This window comes from Chlamydomonas reinhardtii, chromosome 13 (assembly GCF_000002595.2).
Source record: "Chlamydomonas reinhardtii strain CC-503 cw92 mt+ chromosome 13, whole genome shotgun sequence".
Taxonomy (NCBI): Eukaryota; Viridiplantae; Chlorophyta; class Chlorophyceae; order Chlamydomonadales; family Chlamydomonadaceae; genus Chlamydomonas; species Chlamydomonas reinhardtii.
In genome coordinates, this window is record NC_057016.1 from 1657065 (window position 1) to 1676393 (window position 19329).

Sequence of the window (19329 nt, forward strand, 5' to 3'; positions counted from 1 at the left end):
CAGCATTCACCGTCTGTGTCCGCGCGCGCGCGCCTTTGCTGAGTGCTTGTAAGCCGTAAAGCTGTTAGCGCCGCCTGCTGCCCTACCCGCCCTTGCATGCCCTGCGCGGCTCGTCCAGACATCTCGCTCGCGAGAGGCTTTTAGAGCCCTATGCTACTGTCGTTGCTATTGTGTATTTGTACAAATGTTAGCCAGGTTTGCGCATCATCCCGTGGAGCTTTGAACCAGCACGAACCGGGTGCCATGGCGCTGCATGGCGTGGATGGGAGTAGGCAGACGAGCGACGGGCACGCGGGTACCACCAGGCGGCTGGATGGGGTCTAGGGGAGTCTCTTCTTCCGCGGGCCTTTTCACTGTGAGCAATAACTCGTACAAGGATGCTGACCCGACCTACCCCCCACAATTCGATAGCGCTCTATCCGCCTGGCTAGTTAGATTTCTTGTACGAGCTATTGCCCGTGGTGAAAACTGGGCTGCCGTCCGGGGGGTGCGTTTTCCCAGCCAAACCCGCACGTTGGACGTTGCCCCGGGGCAAATCCTACCGCACGGATTAGACACCGCCTTTCTGTAGGTACATAACCAACATCATCATCAGCCAGAAGTGGTCGGCAAAGGTCCAAATTATGCTTATCGGGGCTCAAGTCGCGAAATTGACCGAAGCCCATATCTCGCATATGCGCTGTTTGGGGCCTGAATCTATTGCCGTCGACATTAATTCTCGTATAGATGTAATCAAAATAGCTTCAGGCTAAGTTGGCGGGGTCCTGGCGAGCGCGACATACAGCATTTCGACTTGAGCTCTCGCTCAAAATTATGCCCGAGCACCATCCAGGGACCTTATTATGCGTAATGGGATGTCAATTCATGGTCGGGGCGACAGTCTGGGCATAGACCTTGCGATCCCGCCCTTGACCCCCGGAGTGGTACCCGCGTGGCGACGGGCCCATGAGCCTCGCTCGTTCATTGTTAGACTGCAACATATAGCCTTTATGTCACAGCAGGCCCGGTTGTATCAAGCAGCCCGAGTTGTATAATTTGGTGCAGGTGCAGATACGAACAGGTGGTACTAACAAACGCGTCAGTAACGGAAGACCGGTACCGGTTACAACGAGCCGGACATTTTGCTTGGCCATTTGCCGTATTCATTGTCTGCCCCATACATGACTGCTCATAAGCTTTGTTGTTAGCTGCTGGCACATTAATCACTTGTCTACATACCCCCATTTGGCCGAGTTCGTGTTCCAAAATGTCCTTGTTAAGCGCTGGGCGCGTGCTTCTGGATGCCGTGGCACAACCAGGGACTAGCTCAGATGTCCTCTCGCCACAAGAGTTGTTTGCGAAGGCGGAGAACACGCAGGCGCTCAGAATCGCCTCCATCTTTGTCATCCTCGCTGCTGGTGTTCTCGGAGGCGTACCACCCCTCTTTCTCAACGTGGGTTGCAGATGGGGGACATGGGGGGACGCGGACAGGTTGCGATGGAACAGCAAGAATGGTTGGCGCAGGGTCGTTATCCGAGTCGGGCTTTTGGTGACTCCAACATTGACTAATTGCAATACCTGCATCATGGCTCCCTTTGTGTTACATGCAGATCTTCCGCGACCAGGAGGGGATGCTCACGCTACTTGTCCGCTCGTTCGCGGCCGGCATTATTCTAGCACTTCCATTGGTGCATATCATTCCAGGCAAGCAGGGTTGTGGGGCCAGAGTGCGTCCTCGTTAACCTAGTGAGCATCGCCGGTGGGTGTCACAGCTCGCTCGTGCAATGGTTGCGGCGGACGGTTGCGGGCCCTGGCCCCTTGCGATACACCTCCTGTTGCGGCGGACAGGTGTCCACTCAAAACTAGGAACAGAAACAAATGCACCCCGACGAGACAGTAGTTTAGATTGAGGGAGCGGTGATTTAACACGGTGTAACACCCCGCTACGGACACTGCCCACTTCCCTCCATCCTGCTGGTGCCGGTGCCGTCCCTTTCTCACGTTCCCCCATTGCCCCTCCTCACGCACACACACAACAGAGGCCGTGGAGGATATGGTGGGTCTTGGGGGCATCGAGTACCCGCTGGGCGGCGTGTGCGTGCTGTTTGGCGTGGCACTGATGGTGTTCCTGGAGCACTTGGCGCACATCATCATGCACGGGCCGCACAGCCACGCCTCCGCCGCCGACTCGGCGGCCGCAGCTTTCCCGATGCTGCCCAGCTCCGGCACGGACGTCGAGGTGGGCGCAACCGCCTGCGGCGCAGCCAAGCGCGCCAGTGCCCAGACCAGCAGCAACTGCGAAGCGGCGGACCCCAGCTGCGGCGTGCTCGGCGACAGCAGCAGCGTGCCGATGAAGCCGGCCATGGCGGTGGTGGTGGCGGAGGGCAAGGCGGCGGGAGAGCCGGGGCACAGCCACGTGTGCGTGTCGCGCGGCTCGGCGGGTAACTGGTTCTCCAGCACCTTTCCCACAAACACGCAAGCAGCGTCGGGCTCGCTGCGGCTGAAGATTCTGGCGTACATGTTTGGTGAGCAAACTGAGCGGGAGGGGTCCAACGCTCCACGCCCGGGCGGGGCCCTAACATGTTGGGCACAGGCATGCAAGGGGGCGTTAGAATGCGGAGTTCAAACATTGCTGCGATGCTGGCCTTACTTCGCACTGCTAGTGCTGCAATTGCACGCATGCAGCACTTTTACCTGCCCACTTTCACCCCCACCCACACCTCCACACAGAGCTGGGCTGCGTGTTTCACAGCATCATCATCGGCATCAGCCTGGGCGTCAACACCACCGGCCTGGTGGAGGTGCGGGCGCTGCTCATTGCGCTCAGCTTCCACCAATTCCTGGAGGTGAGGCCGTTGTCGGGCGGGGGTGTTTGCACCATGTTGATAACAACGGGGCACAAGGCGGAAGGATCTCGAGAGACTCGCGGTGCAGCGGGGATCGGCGGTTGCTTGGGAGGTGCGTGGCTACATGGAGGTAGAGGGCATGGGCAGGGGCAGGGAGTGAGGCCTGGGTACATGATGCCCAACACACGGCATGCTGTTGCTTCCTGTTCACATGGCTCAGCTTCTGCTTGCTCACCTGACTCTCGCAGGGCATCTCGCTGGCGTCTGTGCTGCTGCGCAGCGGCTTCAGCACCCGCAAGGGCGTCACCATGATCCTCATCTACAGCCTGACGTGCCCGGTGGGCATTGCTGTGGGAATGGCCATTGCTTCCAGCTATGACGCCGAGTCGGAGGCCGCCCGCGCCGTGCAGGGCACCCTGAACGGCGTGTCGGGCGGCATGCTGCTGTACATCAGCCTGGTGCAGCTGGTGGCGGAGGACATGGGCAGGTTCGTGCCGGGCTCGCGGAGCGGCGGCGCCAGTGCCCGGCTACTCAGCTTCCTGGCACTGTTCCTCGGGGCTAGCTCCATGTGCATCCTGGCCATCTGGGCCTAGACCTCCGGGCTGGGTGGAACGCGGAGGTGGAAGTGGAGGCAGAGGCGGCATTAATAGCGCTGAAGGAGTGGCGCAGAGGCCATCCAATAGGCAGTGGTATCGCGAGTACTAGAAACCAGGAAGTAGGCGGCGCGTTTCCGCCTTCAAGTAGGTGTATATCTAGGCACGGCAATGTGTGGGGCCGTCCATGACAGGAGTTGGGGTAGGCTCTGGACAGTCGCAAACATTTGAAACGGTGGGGCAGGTAGGAACAAGTCTGTGGCCGGCCGCAACGCGGGCGGTTGGTGGACTCGGGCCTTGCTCGCTCTCGCATACATAACGTACATAAGAATTGCCACCGTGATATGGTGAGCGTACTTCGAGGCATGCCGCATGCGTGGTGGGCTGGGGCGTGGTGCATTTGTTTGGCGGACCGGGGTGTGGCTGGGTCAACATGCGGTTATGGAGGTGCGCACCTATCTAGCGCGGCGGGGTAGTTCCAAGGACGGCATTAGAGATCGATCTTGTGGAATTGAAATGTTGTAACGAGGGACGGTATGCCAGTGCGGGTCTACGTCAGCAAAAAACCGGCAACGGAGGACAGGTCGGGAATTCCGGAATTCTGACTGCCTTATTTGATGTTTGGTAGCTAAGGATCCCAGGCTCGGCACCGAGGCCCGCAGGCGGTGGAAGATGGAGACCAGGGAAGGAGATGAGGTGGGTCAGCGGGAAGGCGTGAGGGCACTTCAGCCGAGCCTCCTTCGCAGCCTCAGCCTGCGTGTGTACTTGAGTGGGTGCGGGTGCGCAAGCCAAGGTAGGCCACGCTAAACGCCAGCCTTTGGCAAGTTGGCGAGCTTCCTCGCTTACAGACACGGCACCAACACCCACAAGTCCACAACCGTCATCCGGTAGTCCTGCCCCGCGACCAGCCGGCGCCTGCCGCACCTGCCAGTCTGCCTCCTGCTGCGCCGCGCCCGCCCGCTCGGGGCCCGCCCTTGCGGCCGCCCCGCCGCCTGCCTGGGCGTGTGCGGTACATGAACAAGAATTGTCCAATGTGGGCTTGTTGCGGCTGGCCACCAAGGCTGCGTGAGGGATTGTGTGTGGGTGTGGGTGTATGTGTGTGTGCGGGGAGTGCAAACTAGCGCAGCTAACAGAGAATGTGCGAGGAACTAATGCGCTGTAAAGCGCAAGCGCCTCATGCCAGATGCCACCGCCGCAAGTGCCACATGCACATGCTGGCAGGGACAGGGCGGCGATGGAAGATTATGTTTGGATTGTTTCCATCCCACTCTTCCCATTGGGTGTGTCGCTCCGATGGCGACTGCTGCGGGGCAAAGGGTATTGGGGCTACGAGTTCAAGACTGCTCTAGATCCAGGCAGGATCCAAAGCTCGCTTGCTCCCACGCGTCAAGCGTTTGAAAAGCCCGAAGCTTCTACTGAAGATATAAACCTCTTCTCCTATTAACCGAACGATGTTGCAATCCACGTCGGCACAGTGACCGTTTGTCCATTGCTTGAAAAAAAAGCCATAGACCTGACTCGCATATATTTAAACGACGGTATCAGTATTATGATGTGGCCCAAGGTTGGGAACGTGGTTTTCGAGTGGAATCGCGCACGCCCGTAGATGCTCGCGAGTTCTGACCCGTTCATGAGCTAAAAACGGAAGGTGGGCAAAATGGATGGGCAGTTGGACGGGGGCTCTGGCGCGTACGCAGCTGCCGTCGCCTCCGCCCACGGCTGCGATGCGTACCCCGGAGGTTCCTACCCGGGGGCGCACAATGGTGGCGTCGCGGTGGTGGCAGCGGCAGCCGCATCGGCAGCTCCCGGGGGCGCGGCAGCACTGGTGCCTGCGGAGCGGGAGGTGCGGGAGGCACAGCGGCGGCTCAGACGGGCCGAGACGCTACTCTCCAAGTTCCCGCGCTACCGAGCAAACGACTACGCGGTAGGGCCGGCCGTCCAACAAGTGGAAATCTCGGGGAGGGCCCGAAGGAGCCTGGAGCTGCATGTGCATCAGTAGGAATGCTTTCTGGAGATGCCGCTTGGGTTGGGCGAATGGAAAGGGCTGCTGTGGGCTCCGGATTAACTCCTGCAAGCTGCTCACGCTGTGGGGTTCTCAACACGCCCAGCACGCAACATGGCGGCAGCTAGCTCGCACAGCGCTGCGCAGCTAGCACGTGCACATGACCGACCGCGTCTTTATTGCCGTAACTCGCTGTGGGCCGACGTGTCGTGGCGTGTCCTGCTCCGGTGCAGGTGGGGGAATCCGACCTGCGGCGCTCGCTCATCCTCAACACCACACCGCGGCAGTTCGCGGCTGAGGCGGCGTTCTCCTGGGCGCTGACGGTGGTGATTGGCCTGCTCAACGGCGTGGTGAGTGCGAGGGGCTTGTGCATGTGTGGTGTGATGTTCGTGAGGGGACTGGTGCGTGTGCGGGGCTATAGTGCGATGTGCCATAAGTGAGGTGCTGGGAGGTGCCGGCACGGAGAGGCATGGCGCGGTGCGAAGAGTGGCAGTGCCGGGGAGGCAAAGCGGCGGGTTGACGTCCCTGGTCACAGGCGCGCGTGCTGACTGCCGGATCGTGGATCGCGGGCGTGCCGTTCCCGGCGTTCAAGCGGCCTGCTGCCGATGACCCTGTACCTGTGCGGTTTTGCGCGCTTGGGATTTTGTGCGTTTGTTTACGCGCTGACCTGTGTTCGCGCCTGCGCTGCGCAGGCCGGCTTCCTGTTTAATCAGGGCATCTACATGTGAGTCAGGCGACGCGCCGCTGTGCTGTGCTGGCGTGTGGTGTGATGCGGCGTGTTGGCGTGTGGTGTGGCGTGCTGGGGCGTTGTGCGTTGTGTCAGGGCGTGGCGCGGGACTAGCCACGGGCGGGCGACTGGAGCGTGTTGCCGCGCTGCGCCGCACGTGGCCGGCACCCACCGGCCCAATGCGGACATGCGCAACGCTGTTGACGCAGCCACACAACACGTGAGGTCTTGCAGCACCGCTCAGCTCCTTCGCTCCTCGAGGTCGCGGAACACATGCACGCAGGCTGAACAAATGGAAGTTTGAGACCACGCTCAAGTTCATCACGTCCGGCGGCGGCTTCGGCATTCCCTATTGCGTGTACATGGCGTTTACAGGTGCGCGTGTGGCAGGGTGGGCAGCTGCAGCATGTGTCACGCACACCGCTCCTCGCCCGTCCTTTGAACGACGAAACAGACACGCTCCACCTCATCCCCCCCGCAACCCCTGGGCGTCGGCACCTCAAGCGTGGGGTTTTTTATTCCCTCTTGTTCACAGACGGCTTCCCCTTGCACCGCAGTGCTGTACTCCGCCACCGCCGCCATCCTGGGCAGCTACGTCAGCCCGCAGGCGGCCGGCAGCGGCATCCCAGAGATCCGGTGCTACCTCAACGGCATCCACGTGCGCGGCCTGCTCACCATCCGCACCTTCTTTGCAAAGGTGTGACACTCAACTTTTGCGTAGCTTGGTGACACGTGAGCCGAGGTGTGCAGTACGTGGTCGCTACTGGCCCTTCGAAGAACCGGTGGCGCAGCGGCCGCGGCGCGACGGGGATGTTGATGCCGTGGTGCTGCAAGGGAAGCTCCATCACGCTTGCCGTACGCTTCGGGTGTTCCTTGCCCACGCCTGACCTTGTCTCCATGCAGGCCTTCGGGGTGCTCTTCAGCATCGCGGCGGGGCTGGTGGTGGGCAAGGAGGGCCCCTTCACACACGTGGGCGCCATCATTGGCGGTGGCGTGGCGGGCCTGGGCTCCACCACCCTCACGCGAGCCACCGGCGGCCATTGGCGGGCGGTGCTGCGGTGAGTGCGGCCAAGCATGCCGCGGGGGAAGGGGCCAGACATATTCGTACCCAAGCAGAATGAGACGCGGTTGGGTAAGGGTTGCAGGGCTCGGCGGGCAGAAGGTCCCATCAGCCCTTAAAGTGCGTGCCTTCCTCTGCCCGAATCCTGTATGTACGGCATGCATGTGGTCCGCAGCACACGCTTTGGGCGCTACTTCCGCTCGGCGGTCAGCCACCGCGACCATGTGGCGGCGGGCGCGGCGGCAGGTGCGGCGGCCCGAGGCCTTCCAGTCTGGATCGAGTTTGGGAGAGGAAGGGTGAAACGCAATTATGATGGTCTATGTTGAAGATTATGTGTTTTGGAATGCTGCCACGTTGTCGGCTCGGCCCTGCACCGTGCAGGTGTATCCTCCGCCTTCGGAGCACCCATCGGTGGCATCCTGTTCAGCGTTGAACAGGTGGGCTCATCTTGGGGCTCGTGCAGGGTGTGGGCCCGGTGGGACGGTGAGCGCCGGTACTAGTCCAATTCGCCGGCCCTCCTTTCGTTCACCCGCCCCACAACACCTGTAACCCCGCAGGGCTCGTCCTTCTACAGCGCCAGTATGCTGAGTCATGCCTTCCTGGCCGCGGGTATTGCCATCTTTGTGAGTATGTGTGGGTGGGCAATGCAAGGCAGTGCAGCAGACGCGGCGCTGCTTATGCATCAGCACCCTTGCCATCAGCTCCTTACCCGATTGCTATGAGAGAAACACGCCAGCACCTGCACGCCTTCCTCTGCACATGGATGCCAGCACCATGCACCTTCACCAGCACCAAAACTACTACTACTACTCCTCCTCCTCCGGCTCCTCCTCCCCCTTCAGGTGAGCCTGCTGCTGTCGGCCGCGCTGTGGCACGGCCCCGACCTGTACCGCACCGCCTTCACGGCGCCGCAGCAGTTCGCGCTGCTCAACGAGGTGCCCACCAAGGTGCGCCTGGCGGCACAGGGTTGGAACAGGGTGAAGGACAGGGGCAGGGGCCGGTGGGGTGGGGAATCCTGCGCCCCGGTGCTCTCGTCTGCATGGGCGCAAACCTACTGCCTGAAGCCGCCCTCAGACGCACATGCAGCGGGTGATACCAGATCACAACGGCCTGTCCGTGCCCATCACCCAAGTGCGCATGCGCCCAAACCGCCCCTTCTTAACTAGAACTACCGTAATCATGAATTTGACCCTACTCCTTTCCCTTGCCCGCCCTCCAGGGCCGCTTCTGGTACTACGCCTGGGAGCTGCCCATCTTCGCGCTCATGGGTGTGGCGGGCGGCCTGGCGGGCGCGGCCATGGTGGCCGTCAACAACCGCATCACCGCGCTGCGCAAGCGCTTCGTGCCGCCCGCCCGCCCCGCCCGCCGCGTGGCGGAGGTTGTGCTGCTGGCAGCGCTGACCGCCACCGCCTGGCTGCTGCCGTCGTACCTCTCCCCCTGCCTGCCCGTACCGCCGCGGCCGTACCTGTCGCAGCTCGGCCTGGTTGCCTCATCAGGACCCGGCGGCCCCAACGCGACCAGCGGCACCGATGCTGGCGATGGCGGCGGGTTGGTGGATGAGCATTACGTGCAGGAGCAGGCGGCGGCGGGCGGCCCTGCGGGCGGCGCGGAAGCGCTGGCGCGCACGCCCACGGTGCTGTACGCGGGCTTGTATCCGCAGCTGTGGTGCCCGGCCGGCAGCTACAGCTCCTACGGCATGTTGTTCTTCCTGCCGCAGATGACAGCCATCAGCCTTCTGTTCCAATTCGAGGTATGGGGGGAAGAGGTGGCGTGGAAGGTGGGGGGCGGGGGCGTGGGGAGGCGGGGTTGGGAGCGGGGAGTGGGAGCGGGGGGAATGGAACCGGGAAGCGGGGAGCGTGAGCGGGGAGCGAGGAGCGAGACGCCGCTGCGTGCTTCAACTTACCACCTGCCATCTGCCATCTGTCGCCTCGCAGTTCCCTGACGGTACCAACTTCCTGTTCGCCCCCGGCGCGCTGGCGGCTCTCAGCAGCCTGGCGTGGCTGTTCATGACCGCCACATTCGGCGTGGGAGCCGTCACCGGGCTGTTCGTGCCCTCGCTGCTGGTGCGTGGGTGAAAGTTAGGAAAGCGAAAGGGGAGTTTGTTGGTCTCTGTGTGTACGTGCTTAGGGCTGGGGATGTGGATTCTTGGGGTTCTGGCATGATGGCGGTTTGGGTGCGCCCGTGTGTTGTGGTATGCCCTCATGCATTGGGGTCACTGGCATCTTGAGCACAAACTCACGTCCTTCCATTAGCGGGCACCTTGTACCACATCCAAAAAACAAATCACCCAACCATACGGTACACCACCTCCATTTTGACAACAGGTCGGCGGCGCGGGCGGGCGCCTCGTGGGCCGTGCGGTGCGTGCCATCGCCGCCCGCATCGCGCCGCTGGCGGCCAGCGTATCCCTCGGTGGCGCCGCCGGTGCCGCTGCCGCCACGGCGCCGGCGGTGTCCATCTGCCTCAGCTCCTACGCGGTGGTGGGCGCGGGGGCGGTGCTGGGCGGCGTGAGCCGCATGCTGCTTTGCAACACGGTGTTGGTGATGGAGACGGCCGGCGCCACCGCACTGACGGTGCCGCTCATCGTCACCACCTTTGTGGCCAAGGTGCGGCTGGGGGCAGCGTGGCTGGGGGCTGGGGGCTGGCCGCCCATAGGCGTAGGCAGGCTCTCTCCGCTCCTTCCAACCGCTTGGCAGCCCATGATGCAGCCCAGAGTGCGCCCGCAACCATGCACGCACAACCGCCGGGCACACACGTGTTGCCGCCTCCTCCCCAGATGGTGGCGGACGCGCTGCAGCCGGGCATCTTCGACGTGGCCATTGCGCGCGCCGGCTACCCCTACCTGGAGGCGGAGCCGGCCGACCCCGTGGACATCAAGCTGCAGCAGGCGCTGGCGGCCGGCGACGTCATGAGCAGCCAGGTGGGAGCCAGCGCGTTCAGAAAAGCACGAGGAAACTGGGCTCGGCACTGTGCGTGTTTGTAACGCGTGTGTTTCCGCTTCCGCTCGTTTCATTTTGGGCACTGGCGGTAGAATTTTTCTCATGATGCAAACCGCCAAGTGTAAGTGTCGCACAAGGCAACGCCATCACGCTATGTGCGGCCGTTTGGCAATGACCCACATCGGTCACTGCTCCGTTTGCTTTCCCTCCGCTAGCTTCTCACAATCCACCCACCCACCGCCCACCGCAGCTGGTGACGCTGCCGGCAGTGGTGCGCATCGGCGACCTGGTGGAGTCGCTGAGGAGGTGAGGAGCGGGCCAGTGTGCCTGGGGCGGTCTGCTGGCAACGCGGGCTTTGGAGTTTGGAGGCGGGGTCTGTTCACCGTTTACCGCATAGACGAGACGCTAAGACACGGCCCAGGGGAAAACGATAGCTAGGCAGAGGAAGGCTACAACGTGCGAAGAGGGGTTCAATCATAGCATCCGGCCCCGCACGTGGACCGGCGCCGATCCCCGGCTGCGGTACCCGAGCGCCCGCAACCCCACGCCGCAACCCCTAACACGCGTCCAATGCTGCCTCCTTGCCGCAGATGGCCCCACTACTCCACCTTCCCTCTTACCGACGTGACTGCGCCGGCCGCTGCGCCCGCGGGCGCCCAGCAAGCCGCAAGTCCGGCCGCGGGCGCCACCGCGACGCCGCAACGGCCGCCGTCAGCCACGCCCTCGGCAAACCCCTCGCGAAAGCCCACGCCCACCTCGGGCATCGCATCCGATGATGACGCCGCGGCTGTGGCTCGGTCCTCGGCCGCGACCGCCGGGCGCAGCAGCGCATCCCCGCTGCAGGCCCCGGGCCAGCTTCAGCACCCACAGGAGCACCCACCAGCGCACAATTTCTTCATGCCTGCCGCCGCGGCGCTCCCGCGCGTGCCCCTGAGCGCTGCCGTGGGCAGCCTGGGCGCGGCCGCCAGCCCCAGCGCACGCGGCGCGTCGCCGCCGCCAGCAGCCAAAGCTAGCCGCCTGCCTGACGGCGCGCATGGGGCCGAAGGCTCGGCAGCTGGCGCCGCGGCCTCAGCGCAGCTGGAGAGGAGTGCGCTGCTAGTGGAGCACGGCGACAGCAGCGGGCTACCGCAGGGGACTGATGGTGGAGGCGGCGGCCCCGCCGAGGGCACCAGCGCGGCTGGTGTGCCGGGCCCCGTTGCAGAGGGCGCCGATAACGGTGGCGCCGTTAGGGGCACTGACGCACAGGCGCAGGCGCAGCACCCGCAGCAGGAGCCGCAGGTGCTGTTGGGGCACCTGACACTGCTGTCAGCGTTCGCGCAACCGCCTCCATCGGAGGTCTCGGCAGCGCGCGCGGGACCCCAGCCGCCGATTACCGCGGGCCCGAACCAACGCCCCCCGCTGCCCCCTGCACGCCCGCATGCCCAACCTGCCGACAGTACCGGCACGCAGCACCCGCTGGCGCTCCAGACTTCGGCGCAGCAGCCGGCAGCGCCGCCGTCAAGCCGCAGGCACCTTGCGGGGCCTCCCGAAGGGCCTGCCGATGCAGCCGCCACCGTCACCTCGCAGCGGCCGTTGTCACCGCCGCCAGCAGCCAACGGCTCGGCGACCGCGCTGCCTCATGCCGCCGCTGCCGCCGCCGCTGTCGTCGGGACGACGCCGCCGGCCACGCCGCTGCCACGGGCATCGGCTGCGGTGCCACAGCCGCCGCCGCCAGCGGCAGCGGCACCGCCCTCAATCGTAGGCGTGATCAGCCGCAGCGTCCTTCTGAAGCTGCTGGAGATGAGGGCCGATCTGGCGGCCGCGTCATCAACGGCGCCACGCCTGGCCACCGCCTCCACGGCCTCCTCCACGTGCTCCGACCCTGCAGCCTGCCAGCCTGCACCCACACGCGGTTGGTGGGTGTGGCAGCGGCTGCTGCAGCCCTGGCGCGGCTACGCGCCGGCGGCCGTTGCGCCGGCCGCAGGCGGCGCGGCCGCCATGCCGGGCGCAGCCGCTGGTGGCAAGGGCGCCGTAGCTGACAGCAACAAGGAGGGGCAGCGGCGTCAGGAGCCGACGGAGTGGCTGGGCGGCCGGCGCTCGGCCATGAGTCGGCAGCGGGCGGTGCGGCTGCTGGATGCGGTGGACAACTACCCAGCCAAGGTGGGTGCCGTGCGGATTGGAGGGGAGGGGAGGGGACGGGAGTGGGGTCCTGTTTCTGCAGGACCTGTGCGCGGCGTGCATGTACGGTATGGCGGAAGCAGGTGCCTAGGCGAGCTGCTCACCTCGGCGCGTGCTGCACGGTGGCACGGTGTGCACTGAGTCATCTGACGCGAGTGGGGGCGTGTGTGCGTATAACCTTTATGCGCATGGCCACGGGTGCTCTCCAACCGAATGCCCGGGCCTGCCGCAAACACCACTGCTGCTGCTGCCGCGGTGCTCGCCTGCCGCCGCCACCAGGCCCCCGCCGACCGGCCTGGGGAGGAGAAGCTGCTGAGCCGGCTGAGCCCGTCGGACCTGGAGGGCTGCCTTGACCTGCGGCACTACATGCAGGTCAGCACGGCCGGGGTTGGTGTGTATATGTCACAAGGGAGACGCGAAGAGAGAGGCCTAGTATAGGCCATGCCGTAGCTACTGGTGCGTGACAGTGACCCGCCGCCGCTTCCGTAACAAATGCTGGATACCATCTTGACGCCACGTATTTGACACGGCGACACGCAGCGTGTGCCGTACGTGGTGCCTGCCACGGCCTCACTTGCCCGGACCTACCGCCTCTTCCGCGGCCTCGGCCTCCACCACATCTTCGGTGCGCGCTTGGGTGTGCGTGCGTGAGGATACAAAGGGAAGGAAACACTACGGAAAGTGTGTAAAACGAGCGCATGCGTAGCTGCGTTTGGTATACAGCAACAGTGCATGCGTTCGTGCGTGCCTTGGAGCATCCCGGGCACGCAGCGCTGCGCGAGCATGTCTACTTGAGTGCAGACTCCTTTCCCATGACCCACATACGGCTGTCCTAAACAATCTACCCACCGCCTGGCTAAAGCCGCCCATGACCACCCTTTACGAAGTGTCCCAACCCCACCGCGGCTCCCCACCACACCCGCACTCCGCAGTCACTGCGCCCAACATCCCCATCATTGGCCTCATCACGCGCTCCGACCTGGCTCCCGCCAACGCCTACCGCGTGGCCTACCGCCTGGCCGAGCGCGAGCAGCAGCAGCTGCAGAGCCTACTGGCGGCACAGCAGCAGGCGCAGCCGGGGCGGCAGCGGCGGCGGGGTTACGAGGGCGAGGAGGATGTGGGGGATGGTGACGAGCTGCTTGAGGGCGACCAGGAGGGGGAGGACAGCAGCGAGGATGAGGAGGACGCGGCGGCGGGGATGGGGATGGGGAGGCAGGGCCATGGGGCCGTGAGTACGGACGGCAAGGGTGGCGGCGACGGCCCGGAGGGCGACGGCGCCGGCGACGCAGCTGCCAAACCCGCTGACGGCACGGACGGCGGCCAAAGTGCGCGCCGCACGAGCAAGCGGCTGAGGGCGGTTGAGGGCGGCCGTCCATTGTACCCATCGGCTACCGCCGGCGCGCGAGACAGCGCGCCGCTGCTTGGCGCCAGCGGCGCCGGCGGCCGGACCAGGGTGGGCAGGTCCGTTGGCAATGCAGCATCTTCCTTGGCGGGTGCACGGCTGGCCTCATCCAGCCTGCCGCAATTTAGGGCCGCCAACGCCACACGGCCGCCGCGGGATAGCAACGAATTAGGCGCCGCCTTGGGAGGCGGCGGCGGCTTTGATGGGGGAATCTCGGCCGCTGCCTCCGTCGCCTCCACCAGCATGGGACTGCGGCGGCGGCACGCCGGCAGCATTCGTTCGCGCGTGCCCAGTGGGCAGCGGCTGGGCGGTGTTGCCGGGGATGCACCGGGTGGCCTGCCTGCGCCGCTGCAGTCGGGACAGCAGCTGCAGCAGTACCCAAGCGGCGCGTTGCAGGCGGGTTCGGCAGGGCTGCGCGGAGAAGGGGCGTACGACGAGATCAGCGATGGAAGTGCTTCACTGCTGCCGGCAGTGCACACGTCTGCGGCCGGCGCCGGCGGCATGATGCCCGACGGAGTGTACGACACGCCGCACGCCAACCTGGGAGGCGGCGGTGGCGGCGCCGCATGGCGGTGGGGCGGTACTGCCGTTCTGCCGTACAGCAGGTGCGAATGGCGTCCGTGTCGCCGCCATGCTAGGGGCCTACCTACGGAGCTTGTATGCGAGCGTTCTTGCGTTCTCCGGGTGTGCTTGCTGACAACTGGACAGAACATGAACTGACTGCACGTGTGCATGTGTGTACATGCTCATAGCGTCGTGTACGGCGGCGGTGGCGTCGTGGGAGCCGGCGCGGCAGGAGCAGCAGGTGGCGGCTCAGGTCGTGGCGGCGGCGCATCTTCAGGCACGGTGCCGCGCCGGGCCACTGGGCTAATGGCCACCCTGGCAGCAGTCGTCAACCCGCACGCTCACGCGCAGCCGCCGTTGCAGCCGCCCTCCCGACCCACATCGCCACCACCCACCGCTGCGGCGTCCATGGTGGGGCCGCAGTTCACTGCGCTGTCCGCCGCGGCTTCAGCTGTAATGCTGACGCCGAGCGCTCAGCAATCCAGCGCCGCAGCAGTGAGCAGGGTGGTCGAGCTGTCGGGCCTGCGTTCCGTCGGGCTGGGAGCAGCCAGCCGTGGCGTGACAGCCACAGTCACAGGTGACGTCGAGCTGCAGGCTCCGGCGCCGCTTCAGCAGCAGCCGGCGCTGCTGCTGTCGTCAGCCAGCGGCGTTGCTTCTGGCCCTGGGGCTATGGCCGCGGTCGGAGTGGCGCTGGCGGACCAGGCCTTGTGGCCGCAGGGAACACTCGCGCCGTCGGTACAGCTGCAAGGGGCGCCATATGCTGGCAGTGCACCCGACCCGCACGCGCAGCCGCAGGCGCAGCTGCAGCTGCTGCGCCCCATGCCCACGCGCCCACTGCCGCCGCATCGGCTATCCGCTCCCGGCACAGCAGCACCAGCGCCTAGGCCAGGGCCGTCAGTCGCTGCCATGCACACAGCAGGCCAGGGCCACAGCCCGGTCGGTGCGCTCGAGCAGCAGCAGGGCTCCCAGCCGCACCAGGAGCGGCGGTGGCCCCGTAGGACTGCCAGCCTGGGCACACCGATGTCCAGCCTCACAGCCGCAGCGGTTCTGAGCACAGCCGCCACGAATGAGAACACAGCAGACGAGCCACAGCCCACTGGCGGGCCGCAGGCTGTGTTCATGCAGGCGCTGCACAATGTGGCAGCGGCGTTCGCGCTGCCTAGCGGAGGGCAGGCCCGGCACCGCATGCAGCCTGACCTGGAGGCAGCTGCCGGCGATGGCGGTGATGATGATGTCGGCGGTCGTAGGGTGGGCAGCGGTGTCTTGGAGCACGAGTACGCACAGGAGCTTGTGGATGCCGGAGCAGGGGTTGGCCCAGGGCACACATGGGAGCGCGGGCGGGGCGTGTCAGACCACGGCGGGCTCACGGCGCAGGGTCTGGAGGAGCCCGCAGCCGCAGCCGCCGTGGCTGATAGGGACGTGCTGCCCACCACGCCCACAGCTGCAGCTGCGGCGGCGGCGGCGGCTGCAGCGATGATGACGCCGCGACACGTGGCGCTGGCGGCGCCGCTGGCGGAAGAGCTAATGTTCGCTACGTTCGCGCCGCCCCTCCGGCCGCTGTCACCACCGCCGCCACCCCCGTCAGCGACACCTGACACGTCGGTCCTGCCTGCGCGTCCTGAGCGCCCCATATCGCCCCCTCTGCCGGCCCCAGCTACAGTGGCTCATACCGGTGAAACCGTCCTACCAGATGCACCGGAGGGAACTACACCCGAGGCTGGAGTGCAGCCGCTATAGGGTGCCAGCGGACTACAATGTTATGCGGGGTAGCCGCAGTCCGAAAGAGGCTGCGGGATGACATGGGGTATGTGTGGAATGTGAAGCAAGATTTGCCAAGACGAGGTGTCTGCGGAATGTGAAGCCAGGATGGTGTTGCAGGATGGCAAAACAGGGTAGCGGGCATCAAGCGCCAGGCGCAAACGTACAATGTCGTGGATTCTCGTCAGACGCTGGCCCCTCTTAGCAAAACTGCGAGGATAGGATTACCCACCTGAGTGCCACTGCAACAATTGGCATTGCTGAACAAGGTCACCTGACGCGCGTGGACATGGCCAAACAACCGAGCGTTACCCTCCTTGACACGCATTTGCTTGAGCGTGAGTCAGATTGCATTGGTTACAAGAGGGACCTCAGTCATTGAGTCGCAACGCTCACAAGCCTTAATTGGGTGAACACCTTGTGGGTCAACCGTGGCACATACCTTTTGCGTGGCCTGTTAGGGGCAATCGAGCAGCCAGGAGCAGCCGTATGCTAATATGGGACCATCTCCGGCCTAAAACGACACCATCCTTCCCCTCAGGGGATCTTTACGACTTTACGCCAGAACCAACATAGCGCATGTCAGCAGCCGTCAGCATGTTACATCGATCGATATTGGGGTTTGATGCTGAATGCCAGGGACCTTTCACTTCATGCAGATGACAGCCAGCAACAGCCGTAATACATGGAGGATGCGGATTTGGGGTTAGCTTATTTTGCCTGTCGTGGCTGTCATCCGCTCAGGCAAGACGGCTTATGATTAGGAATGTCTTTGTCTTGGATGCACGCCGCCGCACCGGGCGTGGATGAGGGAGCCCCACGCGGGGGCGGGGGTGCCAGCGTTTCCACACGGCGGATCGAAACTGCGATTCATCCTCGACCTGAAGCTTATCTATTCCAATAAACACCGCATCACGTATACTGATATGATTGCGTTGCCACTCACCGCAAATTAAACTAGTGCTGAAGTTGCCGGACAATGTAGCCGAATTCAAGGCATTTGGCATGTTGAATATCGCTAGATGTAGTCTATTCGCGGTTGTGCTGCTCGTGCTCCTCGCGCACGCTTGCGTGCCATCAACAGCTTCGGACGCGGGGGCGCTCACAAACCCGGTAGCTAGGTTTGCGGAGTCGCACTTTGCCCGTCATGGAGCAAAGCTGCCAACGCGTCAGTTCCTGGCTGCGCTCCGGGCTGCCGCGGTCGACACCCGCCACCTGTCGTGTCGCAAGAGCCTGGTGCTGCTGGGTATGGCGAACGAGGAGGCGCTAGAGCACACAGTTCCCCTCTTCCTGGAGAGCCTCCGACGCGTGCCTGTCACCGACGGGAAACATGGTGGGCGCAGCCTGGATCAGCACCTGGTGCTGGTGGCGTGGTCGGGGGCAGCGCTGGCGGCCTGCCAAGCGCTGAACAGCCGCTACGGACACACGTGTGTCCGTGACGCGGAGCACACAGCGGCCACGGGCTCCTTCGGCTTTCATGACGCTGGCTTTAACTCACTTGGGTAAGGCAGGGCCTGTCGCTTGGGCTTTCCAGGGGCTACGGCCAATAGCACAAGGGCTTTGGGCGTGGGTACAGAGTGTCTTCCTTGCCCCGCATCGTGCTTCCATACGGTACTCATCTGCCACGCAAGGCAAAGTTGCCGCCGACTGCTGCATCCCTCAGGTTTGCCAAGATTAAGTACATCCTGAACGGGCTGTCGGCGGGGCACGACGTGGTGTTTTTGGACACGGACATCATCGTGCTGCAGGACCCGCTGCCGTACTTCCTGGGGCGAGGGGCGGACATGTGGGGCTCTATGGAGAAGTGCATGATCTACCCAGACAGAATGTCTTTCCACTCAACCGAGTTCCAGGTGCGAGGGGCTGAGCTTTGCCGCTAGCCCACTAGTACAGCCCGGGCCTAGACAGTTATTGTGTGGTGGCAGAAGCGGGAGGAGAAACATACAACATCGATTGACAGCAGTCCAGCGTTGGTTGCACGTGCTTTGCGCCACGCCACAGCATTGCTGCCTGACCCTCCGCCACCTGCTCATGTCCTTGTGTTCGGCCAGGCCTTTCACAAGAAGCTGCCGCCAATCAACATCGGTGTGCTGTACTTCAAGGCGACGGCCGGTGTCACACGCTGCGTGTACAGCTGGTGCGTGGTCGCTGCTTAGCAAGCTTTTGATTGTGCCTGGTCATATGACTTGCAGTTTATTGGTGGGGCCGCGGCGGCGCCCCGCCATGTCTGCCCCTCGTCCGGTGGATGTGCGCTGGGATTAGGACAGCCTCGGCCCGATTCCGCCTGCCGCTAACCATGGATTGGTTCTCGCGGCTTCACCAGGCTCATGGAGATGTACACGGAGGTGCTGAACCGGCCACGGGTGTGGGACCAGGTGCGCGCACCGCAACGACTAGCCATAACTGCAACGGCATTCATGCATCGACAGCACACACCCTTCCCTGCCGCTCGGCATCAGTTGTGTGTGGTGTCTTTCGCTATGACCGCCGTCCATCCTCTGTGCGCTCGCTTCAAATCTCGCCCCATTTCGCTGCCGGCTGCCGCTCGCTGCTGCCTGCAGGACCTGTATGGCAAGGTGATGGTCAAATGCACTGCCCTGCACGAGCTGCGCTGGCAGGTGCTCGACCCGCGCCTGTTCCAGTCGGCCTGCTTCCCGGGCTGCGGCTGCAGTTTCTCCGATTCGGACATGACTGACCCCGAGCGGGTGGGCAAGTTTGCCAAAGGCCACAGGCCGGACAGGCAGGGGCGCTGCAGTCCCGAGCACTTCTCCAGCTGGCTCATGCGCCACTTCCCCTGCTCGGGGCTGACGCACCAGAAGGCAAAGCTGATGACGGGGCTGATGGAGGGCTTTTTCAACTCTACCAGCGCAGTAATCACACGGAATCGCAGGCGGCAATAAGGGGCATTGAAGGGCGAAGATGCTTTACGGGTACATGCTACGGAACGTTGACGTGCTCGGTTGCTCGGACAGGTTGGATTCTCCACGGTTGGCTTGCCACTGGCTGCATAGGGTACAGTGTGAGGTTGCGCGTCCTGATGCACGGTGTGGGGATGCGTGTTCTGGTGCGGGGTGTTGCGCGTGTACCATGGCCGAAGCTGGTTCATGTTTGGCGTGCGTGTCATCGGGGTTGCAAGCAGTCAGCCGGCGACAGATCATGGTACGGATGTCACCCCACGAACATTGTCATAACCTCTGTAATAGGGACTTTATTTCAAGGCAAGCAATAAAATAGCACGCTGCGGCGCTGAACGCTGGATTTCAAGACAGACGAACATTCACGAGCACAACCTCACACCAGCT

The 19329-nt window shown here is 63.9% G+C and overlaps 3 protein-coding genes across 3 annotated transcripts; all 3 read left to right on the plus strand.

Annotated features, from left to right (window-relative positions):
- The first annotated feature begins 1160 nt into the window (after positions 1-1160).
- Positions 1161-4292, plus strand: CHLRE_13g573950v5 (uncharacterized protein). Its single transcript, XM_043069418.1, has 5 exons — positions 1161-1432; positions 1590-1683; positions 2019-2504; positions 2710-2825; positions 3074-4292. The coding sequence occupies exons 1-5, from the start codon at positions 1247-1249 to the stop codon at positions 3416-3418; spliced, it is 1227 nt and encodes a 408-aa protein (XP_042917393.1). The 5' UTR covers positions 1161-1246; the 3' UTR covers positions 3419-4292.
- Positions 4293-4780: 488 nt separating this feature from the next.
- Positions 4781-16802, plus strand: CHLRE_13g574000v5 (uncharacterized protein). The gene is made up of 20 exons (XM_043069419.1): positions 4781-5342; positions 5654-5770; positions 6113-6144; positions 6431-6522; positions 6705-6844; positions 7051-7205; positions 7383-7453; positions 7589-7644; positions 7765-7830; positions 8050-8154; positions 8427-8957; positions 9142-9270; positions 9532-9813; positions 9984-10127; positions 10397-10452; positions 10737-12285; positions 12583-12675; positions 12844-12928; positions 13236-14310; positions 14458-16802. The coding sequence occupies exons 1-20, from the start codon at positions 5076-5078 to the stop codon at positions 16004-16006; spliced, it is 6594 nt and encodes a 2197-aa protein (XP_042917394.1). The 5' UTR covers positions 4781-5075; the 3' UTR covers positions 16007-16802.
- Positions 16803-16950: 148 nt separating this feature from the next.
- On the plus strand, positions 16951-19312 carry CHLRE_13g574041v5 (uncharacterized protein). Its single transcript, XM_001693455.2, has 5 exons — positions 16951-17529; positions 17691-17880; positions 18079-18164; positions 18351-18402; positions 18589-19312. Exons 1-5 carry the CDS (start codon positions 17033-17035, stop codon positions 18925-18927), a joined length of 1164 nt encoding a protein of 387 aa, XP_001693507.2. The 5' UTR covers positions 16951-17032; the 3' UTR covers positions 18928-19312.
- Positions 19313-19329: the final 17 nt, after the last annotated feature.

Excerpts from the sequence above, each read along its gene's own strand:
- CHLRE_13g573950v5 (XM_043069418.1), top strand. The coding sequence starts at position 1,247 with ATGTCCTTGTTAAGCGCTGGGCGCGTGCTTCTGGATGCCGTGGCACAA. Across the intron at positions 1,433-1,589 it reads TACCACCCCTCTTTCTCAAC|ATCTTCCGCGACCAGGAGGG; the intron begins GTGGGTTGCAGA and ends TGTTACATGCAG. Across the intron at positions 2,826-3,073 it reads GCTTCCACCAATTCCTGGAG|GGCATCTCGCTGGCGTCTGT; the intron begins GTGAGGCCGTTG and ends TGACTCTCGCAG.
- CHLRE_13g574041v5 (XM_001693455.2), top strand. The coding sequence starts at position 17,033 with ATGTTGAATATCGCTAGATGTAGTCTATTCGCGGTTGTGCTGCTCGTG. Across the intron at positions 17,881-18,078 it reads TCCACTCAACCGAGTTCCAG|GCCTTTCACAAGAAGCTGCC; the intron begins GTGCGAGGGGCT and ends GTGTTCGGCCAG. Across the intron at positions 18,165-18,350 it reads ACACGCTGCGTGTACAGCTG|GCTCATGGAGATGTACACGG; the intron begins GTGCGTGGTCGC and ends CGGCTTCACCAG.
- CHLRE_13g574000v5 (XM_043069419.1), top strand. The coding sequence starts at position 5,076 with ATGGATGGGCAGTTGGACGGGGGCTCTGGCGCGTACGCAGCTGCCGTC. Across the intron at positions 7,831-8,049 it reads CCGCGGGTATTGCCATCTTT|GTGAGCCTGCTGCTGTCGGC; the intron begins GTGAGTATGTGT and ends CTCCCCCTTCAG. Across the intron at positions 9,814-9,983 it reads TCACCACCTTTGTGGCCAAG|ATGGTGGCGGACGCGCTGCA; the intron begins GTGCGGCTGGGG and ends CCTCCTCCCCAG.